The sequence below is a fragment of the Nesoenas mayeri genome, assembly GCF_963082525.1.
Source record: "Nesoenas mayeri genome assembly, chromosome: 2".
Lineage (NCBI taxonomy): Eukaryota > Metazoa > Chordata > Aves > Columbiformes > Columbidae > Nesoenas > Nesoenas mayeri.
In genome coordinates this window covers 18296919-18317493 of record NC_137543.1, presented here as the reverse complement: position 1 = coordinate 18317493, position 20575 = coordinate 18296919, and the positions used below count along the sequence as shown (strand labels likewise).

The window sequence follows — 20575 nt, the reverse complement described above, 5'->3', positions numbered from 1 at the left end:
TATATTTTTCAGCACAAGTCTAAGCATCTGCAAAAAGATCATGTCTATGTATTTTTCTATATGCCTACTACACATAGACTTGAATACAGTAAACCTACCTATATCGACTAATACAAAACCAGTCTAGAGGAGACAAGACAGAAAAGCAACTGGTATTTGAATATATTTTACTCTAGAATAATAAGATGTATTTTCCTTGAGTTACAATGTTACATATCAAATAACTAACTTCAGTTACTTATCCCTGAGACAAAATAATTTGTAAAATTTGACTCTAAACTAAACTTTTTCACTCACTGAAGTGCTTGCAAAATGCTGTCCCTTAGGGAATCCAGGTACTTTAGTAAAAATTGTTACAAGTAGGAACATTTAGGAAGTTTGTTTGTTGTTTGTTTTGGTTTTCCAATTATTATTATTTTAACTAAAATGGGTTACTTTGAATATTAAGTAAAAAAAGCGAGGTAGGAGTAATACTATAAAAAAGTCTTTTTCACAGTTGCTCTGACTTTTGTGAGTGAGCATTACTTGTGACCTTATGAAAAGACCTTATCAATATTTCTTTGAAGAAAACACAAGGTTGATAAGGACCTGATAAGGTGTTGAAACCTATTGTAAGGAAAAAGAAAGCTAAGGAAAGCATAGTAGTATGAGTTGATTTTCACGAGACTACTATAATAGCATAAACATGTAAAACCTTATATAGCATACTGGATTAGAACTTAGAACCTGTGAAATGTAAACCATATATTATTTATTTTTTTCCTACAACAAATATGTTTCCAATGATGGTCAACACAGCAGCATTTAAAAGACGAAAGCATTATGTACAGCATGATTTTAAACTGGTGACTATAGTCTCAAATGATGAGCAGTCTACAATTTCTTTATGTTCAGTAATTGCTGACTGGTTTATAGAAAATGAAATCTGCAGAATGTAATAGCTATGCAATTCTAACTTTACATGAAAACTATTTTTTCTGTCACAAAAACTTTTTTTTTTTTTTTTTAATTGGAATATTCCTTGCCCTCTGTGGGGCATACATACATTTCAGTGCTTTACACAAGCAGGCAGAAACAAAATTCATTGCTTTTCCAAAATATCAGCCATGAAGAAGTAGCTAGCATATTCTGTGGACAGTGACAAATAATACAAAACTGAACCACTTACACCACGCTCTTTTCCACAACTATGGTGTAGTACGGATGTGCACTGATGCAACCTTGATGAGAATAAATATTTATTTGTCAAAGACTTCTCAAGAGCACAGCATCAAACACTGGATATCCCTTATTCTAGATGAAGTTCAGATAGAACTAGCCACTTTTCTTGTGTTATATAAATAAGAATTCAACTAGCTGGATAAGTGGATTCTCAGTTTAGGTTTAGGAAGGTTACTGAGCTATGGTCTTATATCTCACTGAAGAGATGGTTTTCAGGGGACTTCAGTTGACTTCAGTTCCAATTCCAGGGACATATCAATTCCACTCCTGGAGTGAGGGCACTGTATTCTAGAGATCGGAACTTTTAAACAGTACTGAGATTTAAAGACCATCAATGTGCAGATTTCTAAGATGCAAACTGCAATAGCAAGTGTTAGAATTGGGTGCCTTTGGGCTAAATGAAGAGATACCAGGATACCTTATTTGTCTCTTGTACATTACATGGGCATGTGCCAAGAGTGAGATTTGTTCATCTGCACAAATAATCAGAGAAGAACATAAACTTGAGTGTATAAATATATAAACTTTATCATACACAATAATCAAGTAGGCCACCTGGTAACTTACAGACACTTAGGAAAATACAATTAGAAGTATGCTTAAATACTTTGTATTTTCTGATGAATATTGGTGTAAATACATTAGCCTATGGAACTATCAATGCATGACAGAGTTATTGTTATCATGAGCTTCTTTGCCTAATTGCTAATTAAGGATTTGATTCAGTCCAAATTAGATTTGGCAAGCTTCTCGGGATCTGAACCCTCGGGGACTAAATACATTTTCTAAAGGAAAATCTTACAGAGTTGCTTTTTATTTTATTTATATATATATATATATATATATATTTATGAGACTTTTCTAAACAAATTCACCAGACGCCCCTGGATTTCCTCAAGCCTTAAAGTTCATGCACAGTTGACATAATCAAGCTGGAAATTTTCCCCTGAATTTCATTTTCCAAACTGAAGGATGAGCTTGCTTTGTTTCTTTGCCAGGCTCACTAAACACATATGCATATTTATTTACATAATAGGAATCTATATGTAGACAAAGAGTTTTATTTTTGCTTAAGATTTCCTTTTATTGTTAAATTAAAGCATCTTAGTAAAGCACTCCAAGTGAGTTATATACTATGTGTATGGATTTTGTAACTATCTGAATGAAACAACTCCTTCTCATTTATTTCTAAACACAAGCAAGCCTTTTGTCCTGTTACCAAAACACTTCAATATTCACTTCCAAAGTGAATATCCAAAGATACGTCAGGAGACCTGCAGATGATAAAAGATGAATGGATTAAAACCAGTCTTGCAGAGAAGGACTTGGGGATATTGGTGGATGGAAAACTGGAGATGACCTGGGAACGTATGCTTGCAACCCAGAAATCCAACTGTATCCTGAGCTGTGCAAAAAGAAGCAAGGCCAGTAGATCAGGGGAGGTGATTTTTCCCCTTTGCTCTGCTCTTGTGAGAACTCACATGGAATACTGCATCCAGCTACCAGGTACCCACCACAAGAAGGATATGGACCTGTTAGAACAGGTTAGAAGTGCCACAAAAATGGTCAAAGGGTTGGAGCTGAAACACCTCTTCTGTGAAGAAAAGCTGAGAGTTGGAGTTTTTCAGCCTAGAGAAAACCAACCTCTGCAGAGACCTGATTGTGGCCTTTCATTATTTAAAATGAGCTTACATGGAAAATGGAGAGTGACTTTATCAAGGCCTGTAGTGACAGGACAAGAGATAATAGATTTTAACTAAAAGAGTGTAGATTTACATCGGATACAAAGAAGACGTTTCTTAGGATGAAGGTGGTAAGACACTGGAATGGGTTGCCTAGAGAAGTTGTTGATCACTGGAGTTGTTCAAAGTAAGGTCGGACAGAGCTTTGAGGATCCTGATTTAGTGGAAGATGCCCCTGGCCATAGCAGAGGGGTTGGACTAGATGATCTTTAACGGTCCCTTCCAACACAAACCATTCTCTGATTCTATGAGGACATAAAATTGCTGCTGTGAAGACAGAGTCTCAGCTCTCTCAGCCTTTCCTCATAGCAAAGATGCTCCAATCCCTTAATAATTTTTGAGGTTCTTTCCTGTATGTCCGTATCTGTCTTACACCAAGAAGCCCAGGACTGAACAGAAACTCCAAGTGTAGCCTCACCAGTACTCAGGTTAGAGGGGAAAGATCACCTCCCTCAATCTGCTTGCAATATTTTGCCTTATGCATCCCAGTATACCATTAGTATTCTTTGCTGCAAGGGCACACATTTTAACTTGGTGTTCACCAGGACCTCCAGGGCCTTTTCTGCAAAACTGCTTTCCAGCTTGGTGGCCCCTAGCATATATTGGTGCATGTTCCTCCCCAGATGCAGGACTTCCTTCGCACTTCCCCTTGTTGAACTTCATGAGCTTCCTATTAGCCCATTTCTCCAGCCTGTAGAGTTCTCTCTTGGATGGCAGCACAACCCTTTGGCATATACACCATTCCTCTTGGTTTGGTGTTGTGGCAAACTTGCTGAGAGTACACTCTGTCCCATCACACATATAACTATGTAATTAATTATCAGAAAACACTCTTCTTTTTTGCTTACTAGTATCACGTAAGTATCCATTTAGACAGAGAGAAGTATCTTACTTTGTAGGAAGAGAAAGCTGCACCATAAAGCTTCATAATACCATTGTTCCAGTGGACGTTATGCATACGGGGCTACACAATGAAAATAAATGAGCCACACTGTGTATCATAAAGAAGCTGGAAAGGTCTTATTGTACTATTAAGAAGTATGTGTTCCTATTAAAAATGGTGTGAAATATACAGCATTTTTCCCCAAACACATGGCTATTTCTTAAATTTCTGGGGTTTTTTTTGTCACCTAATACCTCTGCAAAACATTTTGGGTGCTCATTTTGACAAACCAGTATAGTACACACAATTGCCTATATTATTCTGGACTGCTCCATTACAAAAATAGATTAATTTTGCCCTGGTTGAAACACCTCCAAATTGAAGATCATGAATTATCATATATTTGCTGGATCTTCATTTTTCTCAGAAGATTACCAAACTCCTATGCTAAAATGACAAACTATTGTAAAGAGCTATTTTATATTTTTAAGGACATAATAGTCCATCTGCCTCCTACTGTATGAGGGAAAAAAAAAAAAAAAGGTTTCTAAAAGCTATATAAAATTCACAATTCAATATATTGCAAACATTTCTAAATATCCAGTTTTAGTATTTTTTTTCCAGTAATGCTGTTTTTAAAACATTTCTCATCTTTTATCTTAAAATACCTTTGTCATATTAATTTCAGCAAACAGCACCAGTTAAACAATAAGTTATTTAAACTTATAGTCGCCTCAGCAACCAGAAGGCTAGATCTACTGCATTCATCATCTCTACACTTTATTGTGTCTAACCACTTACACATATTCATAATGCATATGGGGCCTACAAACTACAAAGTACATCAACAAGAATAGAAATACCAGATGGTTTTATTTTGAGCCAGTCTACTACCATACTTGGAAAATGGTATTTCAGAACTTGTATAAAGCTCCATTTCCCCACAAAATTTACATGAAACTGTCAAAGATTATCTTTGGAATGGAAAAAGTAACTCTTACAATAATGCTCATATGGATACTGTATTAAAAATCATGCCAATTACAAGATTGCCCAAATTAAAATAATTTATCTTTGTATTTGGGATCTGACAATAATAGAGTGTTTTGCTGTTGTCATTTTGTTACTCTTCCCCCAATAATGGTTCTTCCTGATGTCTGCAGTGTCAGATTTAGTAGAATTTTTTATTTTATGCTTACCATCACCTGCTGATTTCTCAGACCCAGGAGTCCTTCTTTTCTGAACAGTTGGGTTATGGGGCTTATCTTAAAGAGCCTTGTTTTTAGAAAATAAAACTCTCCAGTCATCTTGCCAAAGGATTGTTTTCCTGACCTATTTTACATTGGTTTTCAGCCTCTGTTCTTTCTTCTAGTTCTGTTTGATAGATGCCTGGCAGATTCATATCCACTGCTAGTGTGTTAAAAACAAAAGACTAGAAATATAACATAACTAGAGGCTTTCATCAACCAGAATCTCTTTGTCAAACACAGGTCTATGCTGAATACTGAAAGTTAATCTAAGCCTGATCTAAGAATTCTCACAAAGTCATTTCTATTTATTTCTTTCTACAGTAAGGTTCAGGGGTTGAGGCAGGATATTTCTGTATGGGAGTATGAACAAAGCTTTGAGGATGACAGGCTAATCACTGAGTATCTTGTAGATTCATAGTTTTAGACACTTTTTTCAAGATCTTAGCACTCATGCTACAGAACAGTAGGATATTAAGAATTACAGGAGTTAAGCAGGAAAGTGAAGGTTAGAGTTGCATCACAGGTACAACAGCATACCTTTAGAAGAGATTATTGGAAAATCCTCCATATAACCTTCACACAGGAAGGCTGAAATGCACAAGGGCAAGAATCCCAAACTCAAAACACTAAAGCAGGGCTGTTCCGCTAGAGAAGCCAAGGATGATCACGCACACACACACACACACATAGACACACACACACAGAGTTAGTGTGACAGAGCATCATCCAACTCTACCTAAGCAAATTAAACAGGACTGGATTGCTGACAGGAAAAGGGTCTAGTGACAGCCAAGTGACCATCAGATGAATGCAATTTGAAGGGTTAGGTCTGAGGTCAAACCAGGAAGCCCTGTTGACATCAACAGAGAATAGGGCTGTAGACCAGCACTCTTGCAGCATTGCTGGAGCAGGGACCAACAGCCCCAGGCTGAGTGGAAACAGGATCCTGGGCATTGGGAGGGCTCGGAGGAAGCCCCAGCAGAAGCTGACCAGGATTGGTTTGAAAAACAAGTATGCTGACCCACTCCATCTGCACTATGTTTATTGTTAAATAATTCTCTCCTAAAAATCGAAATAGTCAACATTTCTGCAGTGGAAGGAAAACTCCACAGCAGCCACTTTCAGTGTCTCCTAGTCCATATGTGGAGTTCATGCCTTTACCTTGAAAGATATGACAATGAAATTATGAGTTATTTGTCAGGCAAGCAAACTTCACCTTACATGAAATGACTATGTGTTATAGACAAATGTGTACAGTCAACAAAAATTCTGAACAGAGAAAATTACATTATTAGCTTAAAAATATTTTTACTTGTCTTCAAATTTATCTAAAATTTAAAAAATATATCTCATTTTACAGCTGATAAATACATCTAATTAAAATAAAATAGTGTTCCAAACTCTAGGATTCCAATAAAGGTCCCATTTAGAGTCTCAGACCACCTATGGATCAGTTTATCTTGTGTATGGACAGATATTTTAAAATATTCCCATTAATTTGAAATTTTTAAAGCAACCTTGAAAGTGTAACCTGCAAAGAGAACAACGTCTTCATTCTAATCTAATATTGCATCAGCAAACATAATCGAGCACTCAAATGACTTTAAATTGTTTGTCAGTCTCAAGTAGGAAGTCAATAGCTGTACTTTGAAGAAACCTCCTATGTGAATCTGGGTGAAAATAAAATAAAAATACAAATGAAACAAACAAAAAACAACCACCCAGTTTTCTTGACTGCTTAAGAACTTTGAGTGACAACGTGAGCAAGAGATTTAAATATCAAAGTTGAAGAAGAGAAACCTTCAATATACTAAATAGACTATCATACCTATATACTAAAATAAGATTCAGTGAAAACAGAAGCATTTTCTTATTTTCTTCTCCCCTCATGTCTGTGTCTCCTAGGTATTAACAAGGTCAATAATTATACTGATTGGGCTGGAAATAAAAAATGCAGAGATTAATATTATTGGTGAATTTCTAGCACTGAAGCTCACTGTTTTATACAATTTCTTAAAGTGGACAAATACATGTTTTTAAAAAAAAAAAAAAAAAAGTGAACCTTTCAAGCATAACATTTATTTGGAAAATTGTAGCTCCACCAGTGCCAAATGAGAGCTATCTGGAAGTATGAACAGCATAAACTACTCCTATTCCTTTCCTAATAAGTTTTTTAGATGAGCCTTCATTGTTACAGAGGTTTGCAGGGTTTGCATCATCGATGTTTATGCAGATATTTTTGTGTCTATTTCTTCTGTCCTTATAACAGTTATGAGAAAAATTCACTCTTTAGACAGGGTTATTATAAAAACTCATGCCTTACTGGACTCCTTTGCTAAGGACTATGTTTTACAGGATCTTTGTGCTATCTGTTGGCAAATATCTGAACTTCAATTGGTGACAACTTAAAAGACATAACATCAGGTCTTGAATCAGAAAGAAATGTTATACATACCTCCACACTTAGGAATAGGTCCACTCCACATTACTTTTCCATCCATTAGCATGCAAGTAATTGTTTCAGTTCCTTGTGTTTTAATAAATCCTTCCTCACATATAACAGATATTGAGCTCCCCAGCTGAAAGTTGTCACCAAAACGCCGAGCATTGATTGGCACTCCAGGATCAGGGCACTCATTATGTCCAAATGCTTTTAAAAAAAAAAAAAAAAGAAGGAGGGGAAATCGTATAACTCTTGCAGGTAAGATAACACTTTTAGGATTTTATTTTGCTAGTAAGAACAAGTTATTTATATTATAAAGCAATAAGAAACAAAAGCCTGACTAACAGCAGAAAATGTAAACCAGTACATACAAAAAACTTGCTTAAAATATGATAAAGTTATACCAGCTTGAATCTTAGTTTGGACAGGTAGGCTCTGGCAGAATTCATTGATGGCTAACTTCTCCTTTCCAATACCTCATCCTATCCAATGTTACAATGGGCTAGAAGCATCCGTCAGAAGGGCAGGGCAAGCATCTATGATATAATAACTTTAGTCACCTGTTGTATTTTCACTTCACCAACAGAACTATTCGAGCCATACTGACCTCGGCGTGTTTGATATTGCCATAGTCTGTGTTGTTTCCTGTATTGAGAACCAGTGAACAGCTACAAAAGGGGTCATGTTGGTGAAAGAAAAAAAAACCTGAAACTTTAACCGTATTTTTATGTTTAAGGTCAAAGAAATATATATTGTGTTCAAAAAAAATTGTTATTTCCCTGTATATATCTAGATACTATCACAAAAATAGTCCATGTCTTTTACTACAGAATATGCTTTACTCGGGGAGAACAAACAAGCTCATCTTCCCACACAAACTGAGCAAAGTCACATTTATAACATGATTGTTAAAAGATGTGTATTAATTACTTATTATATTTTGAAGTTTTATTTGTTAAGAAGAATACAACACATATATCTTAGATTTATAAGAATGTTCACTTTTCAATGAGAACAAGCACAATTACAAGCACAATATCCACCTTCCTCACATGTGATGACTGCAAATTATATCTTCATAAATATGTTTACATATGGAGACATCAGAGAGGACAATGCTCTAAAAAGATACTTTCACAATATTTTTCTGCAGTTTTATTAATGTGTCTGCTAGACAAAACCTATCCAAGGTCCTGTTCCGAATTTTTTTAAAAGTAATATTTGATTAACTTAGAAGAAAGTTTTCTCAGATGTTGCATTACAAAAGTATTAAAAATCATAATAACAGACAAGAGAAAACATTAATTTACTAACATTCTGACTTAGAACATGTGACATATGTTTGGAATGAAAATAGTGCTTTCATTGAATAGTTGTCTACTATTTGATGACAACATTATAAATGGTGCAATGCCATACTTCTTCATAGGGGTTACTAAACCTTTTCCTATACTTCATACACAGTCATCATTTTAAGTGAGTCGATTGCCTGTATTTCTTATTAACTTCAGACAGCACAGAGATAGATTTTCAAAGTGTTATCTGTAAATGCACGTAAAAGTTGACTCCAGGTATAGCTTGCTTGTCTATGTCACCAGTTCATTAAGGCTGCAAAATCAATTAATGGCTCTTTATTTCAGCTCAGGAACTGAGAGTTGTGGCTGCTGCTGCTGATCCTATGGAACAAATTGTACTGTATAGGATGGCTATGGAAGGCCAGAGAATGAAAGACAACTTTTCTCGACAACAGCAGTCACTCTCTTAGCCTAGCCTGGCTACAGTTACACTACTTGATGAGTAAAATTCAGTCTGCCTATACTTCTGAAAGCATCATGGTAGAGATGTAATGTTATACACAAACCTTAAAGTGAAAAGAAAAATAGCATAATATTAACATTTTACCCACCATCAATAAATCAAGAAACCATGGAAAAGTCCCCTATGCAATATTACATGTAGAGAGGAGATTCATTTTTCCTGGTATCCTGGTATCCTTTAAACAGTCATCAACTACCATGATTATACTGGTATTTTAAACAGTTTCTTTAAAAAACCCAGGCAGCATAATCGTAGCACAGGTTGATGATGAAGTACTTTCAGTTCTGATATTAACTCAGAAGGATGTCAAAACCTGCATTTTGGATAAAAAATGTGAAAAGCAGGAACTGCAGAGCTCTCAAGAGATAGGAAGGCAGGAAAAAGCTAGACATAACTCCTCTGGTCTGAAGTCTGCTTTGAAAGGTCCTTGGAAATAGGACCAGAAACTAGTGGTCCGCTGGCAGGATTAATTGTTTTGCTAGATTGCCTATGAAGAGTTTTAGCTGCTAAGTCTAACAATAGCTTTGCAGTAAATGTAACCCTTTCAGAGGAAAATATCAGAGAAGAAGCACAAGTTAAGAGAATATGAAATAATAAAGAAATGCTTCATAAAAAAAAAAAGTGAAATAAATATTATTTAAAGTTCTGCAAATAACTGGTAGGTTACTCAGTACTACCACATGTAAACTCATACTTGTATGTAGTGCCTAACAGTTTGAAGAATCCTATCCTGGGAAGTACTGAGACTAAAAAAGTCTAGCAGGAGGGAGTGGCATCAAAAATATGCTGTGATGGACATACTCTATCACAGCAATAAAACAGACTAAAGCAGTCTTTGCATATGAAAACAGCATCTGGGCTTGCCAATGTCTTGGGCTACTGAGTTGAAATTACTTGAGTAATTAGGCTGGTGTCAGAGGTCCACAGTTTGACCTTTGTCATGTTGCTATGTAGTTCATAGGGCTGTAAATTTTTTGTTAAACAAAGCACAATTAAACAGTTGTAATGAAAAAGGCAATTAAATCAACTGGCAGAAACAGTAAATGTAAATTTATAGAAAAATATTTGCCTAGCACCTCCTACACCCTAATCAATGAGCAATAGCTCAAAGCAGTCCACTAAGTAGCAAAAATCAAACAATTTGGAAGATAGTGGACTGAGAATAAATATCTGAAACTACATATGTTGCCATAATAAAAATAGTTTCTGAGAAATACTATTTAAAAATCAGATTATGTGCAAGCATTATTTTTCCCTGTCCTATACCTCAAAAACATTAATGAAGTTATTTGCATTTATAGCCCACACTCTTTTAAGAAAAGATTGATCATGTTGTACCTTTTCTGTGATATACTGTTCTGCTCTTGAAGGGAGTAAAAAGAGACTGTTAGATTTGAAATATATAAGCTGTAGTGTTAGCAGAAAATGGATATTTTTAATAAACTTTAGGTTTATGAATGACAAGACAGAGTGAAAATTATGTTAATTCCTTTTTTCCTTTTCTATCCTCTCTCTTGGCCTTTATTTATTATGGAAAGATTACTTGTGTAATTTATAAAATTGTATCCGTCTTTACTAAATAAAGATTAGACATGTTTTCTGGAGTTATTTTTGCTTTAGTAAGTAGATTTTAGCTACAATTTAACATACACATGAACACCTCCATTCTAGCTTAAATAGACCCATAAAGAGAAATAAATATATGAATGTGTGAAAACTGTTCAAATACAGAAAACACTTCTTTAAAATCTTTATTTTCAGAGTGGGTTTCATGATACAATTGGCAAAAGTTAATGCATTTTTACTTCTTTATAAGAATTAAAATAGTACCATTTGGTACTATCAGTGCATGCTTTAAGTGATAATTGAGAAATGTCATAATCAGACTACTACATGCTCAAGGAACTCTGCAAATTTTTAGGGACAGGAATTTCCTCAGACAAGTGTATTTATATGTCCCTGAAATATTAAACTTGGCATCTTGACAGTGCTTGAATAATTATTCTATTTTCAAACAAAAACTAAACATAAGAATTATTTCAAGCTAATAATCTGGAACTTCTATTTTTTTTTTACTGTAAATACTACTTTAACTGACCAATTTTTAGTTCTAGTTCTGCAAAAGGAGATGACTTGAGAATATTCATTTACACACAGACTTAATTTGTATCCAAGAAGACTGCCTTAGACCCTCCAATAACGTTTTTTCCTCGATTAGATTTGACACCATTGAGCACACTAAAGTTTAACCTTAAAGAAGTAAACAGAACCCTTAAAAATGTTAAAACTATATGAAACAGAATAAAACATAGAGAAAATGTTATGACTTCTGTTAAGAAACATGCATTCAATATCTCATTTTTTAATAAATAATTTTATATTTCAGTAGTACTGAATAACCCCTGAATTTCCAATATTTAGTTATGGTACTAAGATACCTAACTAGAGCTCAAAGTTTAGTTTGCAATGATGACTAGGAGCTATAGAAACCAATAAGATGACACCACATTTTCTTCACGCTTACAGTCTACAGTTGTGAGAAATGACCTGGGGATGAAGCAGCTAAGATAGAATACTGGGAGCTGAAATATACGACAATATCAGAAAAATAATGTTTACACAGTAGTCTGGTGTCAGCTTATCTCTTTTCTATTCAGACAGCAATGTTCAAGTTAAGTCTTAAGAAATACTCTCAAAGACTGACAATCTAAAAACAAAACAGAGAGGAAAAAAAAATGATGGAGAGGTAAACTATGATTTTTGGTAGAGGGCCATAAGGGAACCTAGTCTTTGCAATACTATGAAAAAAAAAAATATTAATGATTAATATTCCTTGGAGAAAACTGTGAAGTCTGAGTCTCTCAATTACCAAGCTCACTTAACCTCATTTCCACTTTGTTTTAAATGATTTTTGTGTTGCTTTGGTTGGTTGGTTGTTTTCCACCTCACCCCACCCTCCCCAGAGTAAAAGATCTTCAACAATGAAGACTTTTTTTTTTTTTTTTTTTCCATGCAGCCAAGCATTCAACACATACTTCTGGAAAGGGGAAATGTGTGTATGCAGCTCTCCTTCAAATCATGTAGTTGAAGATTCACTTACATTCCAAGCAAGCCTCTGGAATCATCATACTCTTAGGTGATAGGGAGAAAGACAGGAATGGGACTAGTTACTCCTGACATCAGACTTCTGGGAATATCAATATATCCATGGTTTTTTTGCCTATTTTGTCTACCTTTTGGCATTGAAAACTACTACTACCTCTATTATCACAAAGAAAAAAAAAAAAGAAGTCCAAATGTGTGAGGTGAGCCAGCTCCCGCTGGAGGATATGATGATCACCTCAAAAGCCACTCTCTTATCCCTACAACCCTCTACACACAGAAGCAAGCCTGATACTTGAGGCATTTTCTCTCCTTCCAAGTTCCTTCCAGCTCCCCTAAAGGAACAACCTGGCTAAGCCCAGTCCTTCTCACTTCATTGCTGGGGTGGCAAGGTTTAATTTTGCATATGCTCCCAGGAAAGCTTCATGCTGTATTTTGCAGTGTTATTCATGCTGTGGGTTTATATATTACATCATTATGTCTGCCCAAAGTCGGAATATATCCTGCCTTGACTTTGATGTGAGATAAATGCCAAATACAATAGCAACAAAACACAGGTAGTTCTTCACATGTCCTTCAGAAGAAATGTAACAATTTTGCTAGCAAAAAGGTGAATAAGTGCTAATGGTATTTAGTACTGGAGAAGATATTTAATGCCACCTTCAATTATTATGCTGCCAGTAAATGTGGTGTCAAGTAGTAAATATGGAGCTATGCATGTTTTTGGTTAATTTTAACATTTTCACCTCCCCCAGGACAGAAATGAAAAACACAGACAGTATTTCAATGGCAAACTCTCTCTTTCTGTGTAATAGATAAACAAAATTCAAAAGGTGACAGAAGATGCTGGCTTCCTTTCCAAAAGCTACAAATAGATATGTACAATTTAGAGCACTCAAGACAGAAGACAAACTATTACTTGCAGGTTTTCTGAATAGCAGCTAGAAATTTCCTTCCCTGTGGCTGTTAGAGCTGTAACTTAAAATTGTATTAATCAGGATATAATTAATATGAACTTACCTCTAGCCCATATACAAATTACAAGAGTGACTAACAACAGCTCGTACTTCTTTTAACATTGTAATGGTGGAGCTAGGCACAACATACAGGCATATTAAATAAGCATCTGAGCAATTTGATCACCAAAAGGACAAAGACAGACAGCTGTAGTTGCCCACAGAGGCATTCAAGCAGAAAAAAAATGCCGAACAAAAGACAAAGTAAGCACAAGGGACTGAAAATTAGCGAGACATGATCTTCCTGAATAGTCACAAATGACTGGCAAGATGAAAAAACACAAGGTAAGTAGTACCAGGAGAACAGGAGACCTTCTTTTCTGGAAGCAGGAAAAACAGCTTAAAATCATCAGCCATAAGGAAGGTAAAACAGAGAAAAAAAAAGACAAGTCTACTGTGGTTTTCTTTCTCTTACCAAAGTACTCCTGTGGCTGCCCATATTAGCAACAGTGACTGGAAACTAGCATGGACTGCAGCCATCAACTCCAGGGTATTACACATATTCACAGCTAAACTAGCATATGAGTGTTCAAGAGTAAAATTTTTGTACATGTAATCATGGTGATTAATATTATGTAGAATTTAACCAGCAGCACAAAGTGTGCTGTTAGCAAATTTAGTAAAGTCCTGGTTTACAATTTGAAACTGGCCTGACTTGTCACTCCCATCACAATGATTTCTAATGTCATATATTACAAATATACACATATTTTCAGCCCTTACATTGTATTTGAAAGACAATCTAAACACCTAAATTAGGTATTTGTAGCTATATAGGATTTGTTCTAAGGTCTATTAACATAATGTCATTTTTACATACTTATATGTATCACCTAACCTGTAAGTTGAAAAGGAAACACACACACATACATATGTATATAAATATTATTACTCACTGTTGTAAGTTATGTTAAATCCACGTCCTGACATTGAATGGTCAGCTTGAAATTCCAGACGCAAAATATGACCATTACTAGTAAGATGGGAAGGAACTTCAGCACCAGTAAATGTTCCTATTATGGGGGAATCTGGAGAGTCACCATCTTTAACTGCAAGGAAGTCAAACTGGGATTCCAAGTCAAAGTCATTAAAAGAGAGATGAATTCGGCTCCCAGGGTCTGAAATTATTGTCCAGATACAGTTTAAATTATTCCCATATCCCTCTGGATAATCAGGGGAAAGAACTGTTCCCATTGGTGCAGTGAAATTGGAAAGGCAAGGAACTGTCAAAAAAGAGAGAAATTAGGTAATAGAATAAAGCATTTTAATAAACATATATTTTATCACTAGAGTTGTTATAAGAGATGCTTAGCTGAATAATTCAGTATTTGTTATGATCTATGAAGCCAGAAATAAAGAAATAAAGTACTTTTTTTTTTTTTTTTTTTAAAATTGTCTTCTTACTAACTTCCTCTCAATAAAACTACCTCCTAAGCAGAGGCCATGAGTAATACAGAACATCCTTGTTGCACTGGAATTCCACAGTAGTCCTTACAATTTACCCATGTTCAACAATCTTTAATCACTTGGCACCACTTATTTTCTCCTTTAGGGAACTGTTTAGAAGCTCAGACCTCTCACTGAGCACATTAAAGAGGCAGAAAGTCAATAATGCCCTTATCATTTCCTGTTCACACAGAAGCACAAGAAATTAACTGGCCTCAAAGAGACAACAGAGTTGGTTTTTTTGTTATCAGGATAATATTTTATATTCAAGCATTCCAGTTAAGCCATATTTTATTGAGTTGCAGGGATGAAAGCAACAGATTGCACTCTCAATGTATTTGATCTGTACTATTTCAGTGGAAAAATTAAGAAAGGTGTTGCCACAAATATGTATAACAACATTTGGTTTTACTTATGTTGTGCAACATAACCAGAAGAGAGCTATAAATGTCTATGATCATTTAAGTGCTAAAAATTATTCCTATATAACACATGGGGAAACAACGTAAATAATTTAAACTCTTGATTACAATTCAGCAACATCTAATCTAAGGAAATATATTAACTTATAAAAGTAGCTAGAAAAAGTGTATCATACATATAAAATCTTCAGAATGCTACAAAAAAGCCAATAATAAAACATTATATCAAATCACATAAATACAACTGCTTTAATAGTTACTAGTAAAATAAAAAAATGTTTTAGCAGTTCTAGAACCAGTCTTGGGCATAATTATTAGGCAAACCCACCATGAACAAAAGTAAATTCACCCTGTCAGTGGAATTAATTGCATTGTGCTAACTCTGCAATCAATCACACAAATCATTACACATAAGAAAAAACTTATCATAATGTTATGTATTAAAAAATAATAATAAAAAATATTTGATACATACAAATACAGATTGGTATGTTTGCAGACCACTGGTTGTTTTCTTGGCAAATGATAGATTTCTCTCCAATTAATTCAAATCCAAACTGACACTCAAACCTTAAAACATCACGGTTAGAAAATCCATCCCCTTCTCTGATACCATACAATGGTGTTCCAGGATCCCCACAGCTTTCCTTTTCAATTTCTGTTGAAATAAGTAAGGAATTTACTTATAGAAGAATAAAACAAACTCACTGTGGGTACATGCTTACATCTAGAAAATAACTACAGATTATTATAAGAAAATTAAAATAATCTACATAACAGCTGCTGAAACACATCACTGAGTCTGATTCTATATTTTAGCTTCTGAAGGAGGAAACTCTCTATAAGTATCTTCAAAAAATCAGAGCTTTTTACGTTAATAGGGTACTTCAAATTACAAGGATATGAGGAAAACTATTCCTATTTTTTTTTTTTTATTTTGTAAAATTTTAGGCAATGATAATATTAACTAAAGTATCACTGTAGTATCTGAGTGCTTAAAATTAGCAACAGAGACTGGCATCCCACTGTGTAAACACTGTCCATCTTCAAATTGAGCTTAAATTGATGAACAAATGACATGACCCAAAAAAAGGGAGTAGTGACAAAAAAAAATCACCTGAAGTCAAAAGGAAGCTATGCATAAATACGTATATAGACACATATATGCACATTTATATACACACATATTATGTACACACATGCAAAAATAACTTCTCTATACTTAACATTTTCCCTCAGTAAACTTAACTGCAAGGTACTTGAATGATTCTCTCCTGTTTCTACAATTGTTACAGCCATAATATTGTCTCAAATTACATACTGCCCTGAACTTCCACTTGTAGATTCAAGCATGGAGGGATCTTCTAAAAAACATTTCTCACCCATATGCACTTCACAAACTTCACAATGGCAGTTCAAGCTAGGATTATAGAATGGTTTGAGTTGGAAGGGACCTTAAAGGTCATCTAGTTCCAATTCCCCTGCCATGGGCAGGGAGACCTTCCACTAGATCATGTTCCTCAAAGCCCTGTCCAACTTGACTTTGAACAGCTCCAGGGATGGGCATACACAACTTTTTGGGGCAGCCTATTCCAGTGTCTCACCACCTTCATAATGAAAAATGTGTTCCTTATATCCAATGTAAATCTACCCTTTTTCATTTTAAACCTGTTACCCCTTGTCCTATCATTACACCCCCTAATAAAGAGTCCATTTCCTGTAGACCTTCTTTAGGTACTGGAAGGCAACTATAAGATCTCCCTGGAGCCTTCTCCAGGCTGAAAAACTCCAACTCTCTCAACCTGTCCCACAGGGGAGGTTCTCCAGCCCTCTGATCACTTGGTGGCCCTCCTCTGGACCCTCTTGAGCAGGTCCATATTTTTCTTATGCTGTGAGCCCAGGAGTTGAACACAGTACTCCAGGAAGATTCTCATGAGAGTGGAGTAAAGTTGCAGAGTCACCTCCATCAACCTGCTTGCCAGAGGTCTTCTGACATAGCCCAGGATGTTATTTGATTTCTGGGCTGCAAGCACACATTGCCAGCTCGTATTCAGTCTTTCATCTACCAGCAGCCCAAGTCCTTTTCCCCAGGGTGGCTCTCAATCCACTTTTCAACCAATCATTATCCATGTTTGGGATTGCTCCAAGTCAGGTTTGGGACCTTCCAGTTGGCCTCATTGAAATTCTTGAGGGTCACACAGATGAAACTCTTAAGTGTGTCAAGGTCCCTGTGGATGGTATCCCTTTCCTCTAGAGTATCAGCCACACCACTCAGCTTCAGCCTCGTGTCATCAGCAAAATTCCTGAGAGTGCACTTAATAGCACTGTCCGTGTCTCTGGCAAAGATAATACTGGCCCCAGTATGGACCCCTGAGGGACACCAGCTTCTATCTGGACACTGAGACATTGATCACAACTCTTTGAGTGCTACCATCCATCCAATTCTTTATCCACCAAGTGGTCCATGCATCAAATTCATGTCTTTCCATTTTAGAGAGAAGGATGTTGTGTGGGACAGTATCAAATATTTTGCACAAGTCTGGGTTGACGACATCAGTTGCTCTTTCCTTATCCACCAGTGCTGTAATCCCGTCACAGAAGGCCACCAAATTTTTCAGGTATGATTTGGCCATAGTGAAGCCATGTTGGCTGTCACCAATCTCTGTTCTCCATGTGCCTTAGCATAGTTGCCAGGAAGATCTGCTCCATGATCTTGCTGGGCACAGAGGTGAGACTGTCCAGCCTGTAGTTTCCCCTTGTCTTCCTTTCTTTCCTTTTTAAAACTGAGGGTTATGTTTCCTCTTTTTCAGGCACTGGGAACTTCACCAGTCTGCCATAACTTTTCAAATATAATGGATAGTGGCTTAGCAACTTCATCTGCCAGTTCCCTCAGGACACCGGGATGTATCTCATCAGTTCCCATAGACTAACGTTCATTCACATTCCTTAGAAGGTCTTTAAGCTGATCTCCTACACTGGGCAGTATTTCATTCTCCCAATCCCTGTCTTTTGATTCTGTGAGTTGGGTGGTGTGGTCAGGCCTCTTGCTGGTGAAGACCGAGGCAGAAACATTACTGAGTATGTCAGCCCTCTCTATGTCAGTTGTAGTCAAGTCTGCCATTTCATTCATCAGGGTGGATACAGTTTCTTTCATGTTCCTTTGTCCTCTTATGTACCTGAAGAAATCCTTGTTACTTTCCACGGAGGATGTCTCCAGGCCTTGCTCCTGCTCAAAACAGGCTCAGCTCTGCGGTTAGATCAGGTTACTTTATCCAGTTGGGTCTTGAAAACCTCCCAGGTTGGAGAACGTTCTCTGCAACCTGTAGCACTTCTTGGCTGTCTGCATGGAAAAAATATCTTTGCTTATATCCAGTCTGAGCTTCTCTTGTTCTAACTTATGTCCATTGTCCCACCATCCTTCTGTCATGTACCAGTGCAAAGAACCTGCTTCTGTCTTCTCAATAACCTCCTTATAGCCACTGGCAGACTGATATTAGGCCCTACTTCTACAGGCTGAACAAGCCTAGTTCCCCCAGGCTGTCCTGACATGGCAAGTGCTCCAGTCCCTGATCACTTTGGCAGCCCTCCACTGAACTCCAGTTAATCAGTCTCTCAAAACTGGATGAACTATCTTAGATAGAGTCTAAGGAGGGCCAAATAAGAGAGAACAATCTCTTCCATCAATCTGTGCTCCATCAATCTGTCTATTAATCTAGCCCATAATGTTTCTGACCTTCTCTGCTGCCAAGGCGTGCTGCTGGTTTACAATCAATTTGGCGTATGACAGTGCACCAAGACCTTTTCTGGAAAAGCACTCCCCAGCCTTTACTGTGTATAGGAGCTGTTCATTCCCAGGTGCAGGATTTAGCACTTGACCTTGTTGAATTTCATGAAGTTCCTGCAGGCCCATTCCTCTGGCCTATATAGGTCCCTCTGGATAGCAGCACTGTTCTTGAGCATATTTGACTGTTTCTCCCCATTTGATGTCATTGCAAGTGTCACAAGAATGCATTCCATAGCCTCTTCACAGCCAATGACAAAATGGAGTATCTCAAAGTAGACACCTGTGGTACTCTTCTTGTTCCTGGCCTCCAGTACAGTATAATCCATTAAATGCTACCTTCTACCCTATTATCCAACCTGTTTGTGGGTTTTCTTGTTGTTTTTTGTTTTTGTTGTTATTTTGTCATTGTTTGTTTGTTTTTTCACCTACTGGTTACCTCCTACAGTATTCTTACATCCAATTCAGGACATTATATTCACATATCCAATTCTAAATGAGTGGACAGAGTGAAAAGCCTTGATAAGGTTGAGGTAGGCAAAATTCACTGCTCTCCGCTTGTCCAGTGACCTAGTGATTTATTATAAAAGAGCTATCAGCTTGATCAGGTGTGATTTACCCTTGATAAATTCATGCTAGCTGTTCTAAAACATTTTGTTCCTATGCCAGAAAATGGCTTCCAAGAGGACTTGATCCATGTTTTCCCCAGAAATTGAAATAAAAATCAGCTTGCAGTTGCACAGGTCAAGATTGGGCTTTTGTTGAAGATCATGCAACTTTTTTCCAGTCTTTTGGGATCTCTCCTAAGCTCGACAAACTGTCAAAGATGATAGAAAGGGGCCTTGCAAGGAGATTCACTACCTCTCTCAGCACCTTTGGATGCAGTCCGTTATGTCTTAGAAAGTTCTAAAGGAAATGTTGTGTTCAAGATATAAAACTTAAGAATGCATTCATCATCTACTAATACAGGAAATACGGTACATAGGTAATGGAAATTCAGTACAAAATGGGTTTTTTCCTTGTCTATCCCACCTGCCCCAAACTCCATCCATGAGAGATCATAACTATAAAAAGGACAGAAATCTTAAAATTAATTTATCACATGCAATAATAATAGCAACAAAGATCCCTAAACCATAGTTGAAAAATTTCTCTTTAAAGGTCTTGCTGCCACATCTTTACATTGTCACATTTGGTAGTTTGACTATGAGAAAAATTAAAAAAAAAAACCAACACAAGTCTTTTAAGTCAGATAGTATTTCTAGGGTCATATTGTCAGCAGCATACACATCATTTCTCAAAGCTTTCATTTATTAATGCTCTGAATATAACTGAAATGTATGTGACCAAAAAAAACCCAAAAAACCTTCCCTTTCAACAAGGAAATGGAAATGAGTTGAAGATTATTTAAAGAAAGAATTTATAGTGAATTGAAAGTATTTATTATTCTC

General features: G+C 36.2%; 1 protein-coding gene across 3 annotated transcripts in view; it reads right to left on the bottom strand.

Moving 5' to 3' along the window:
• The window catches only part of CSMD3 (CUB and Sushi multiple domains 3), a gene marked incomplete at its 5' end in the record, with an annotated part of 620447 nt that overhangs the window by 253947 nt on the left and 345925 nt on the right, over positions 1-20575 (bottom strand). For all 3 annotated transcript variants that reach the window (XM_080338547.1, XM_080338548.1, XM_080338549.1), the window contains 3 exons: positions 7552-7746; positions 14372-14698; positions 15819-16001. In XM_080338547.1, coding sequence (XP_080194673.1) covers positions 7552-7746; positions 14372-14698; positions 15819-16001 — 705 coding nt within the window. The remainder of the gene's footprint in view (positions 1-7551; positions 7747-14371; positions 14699-15818; positions 16002-20575) is intronic.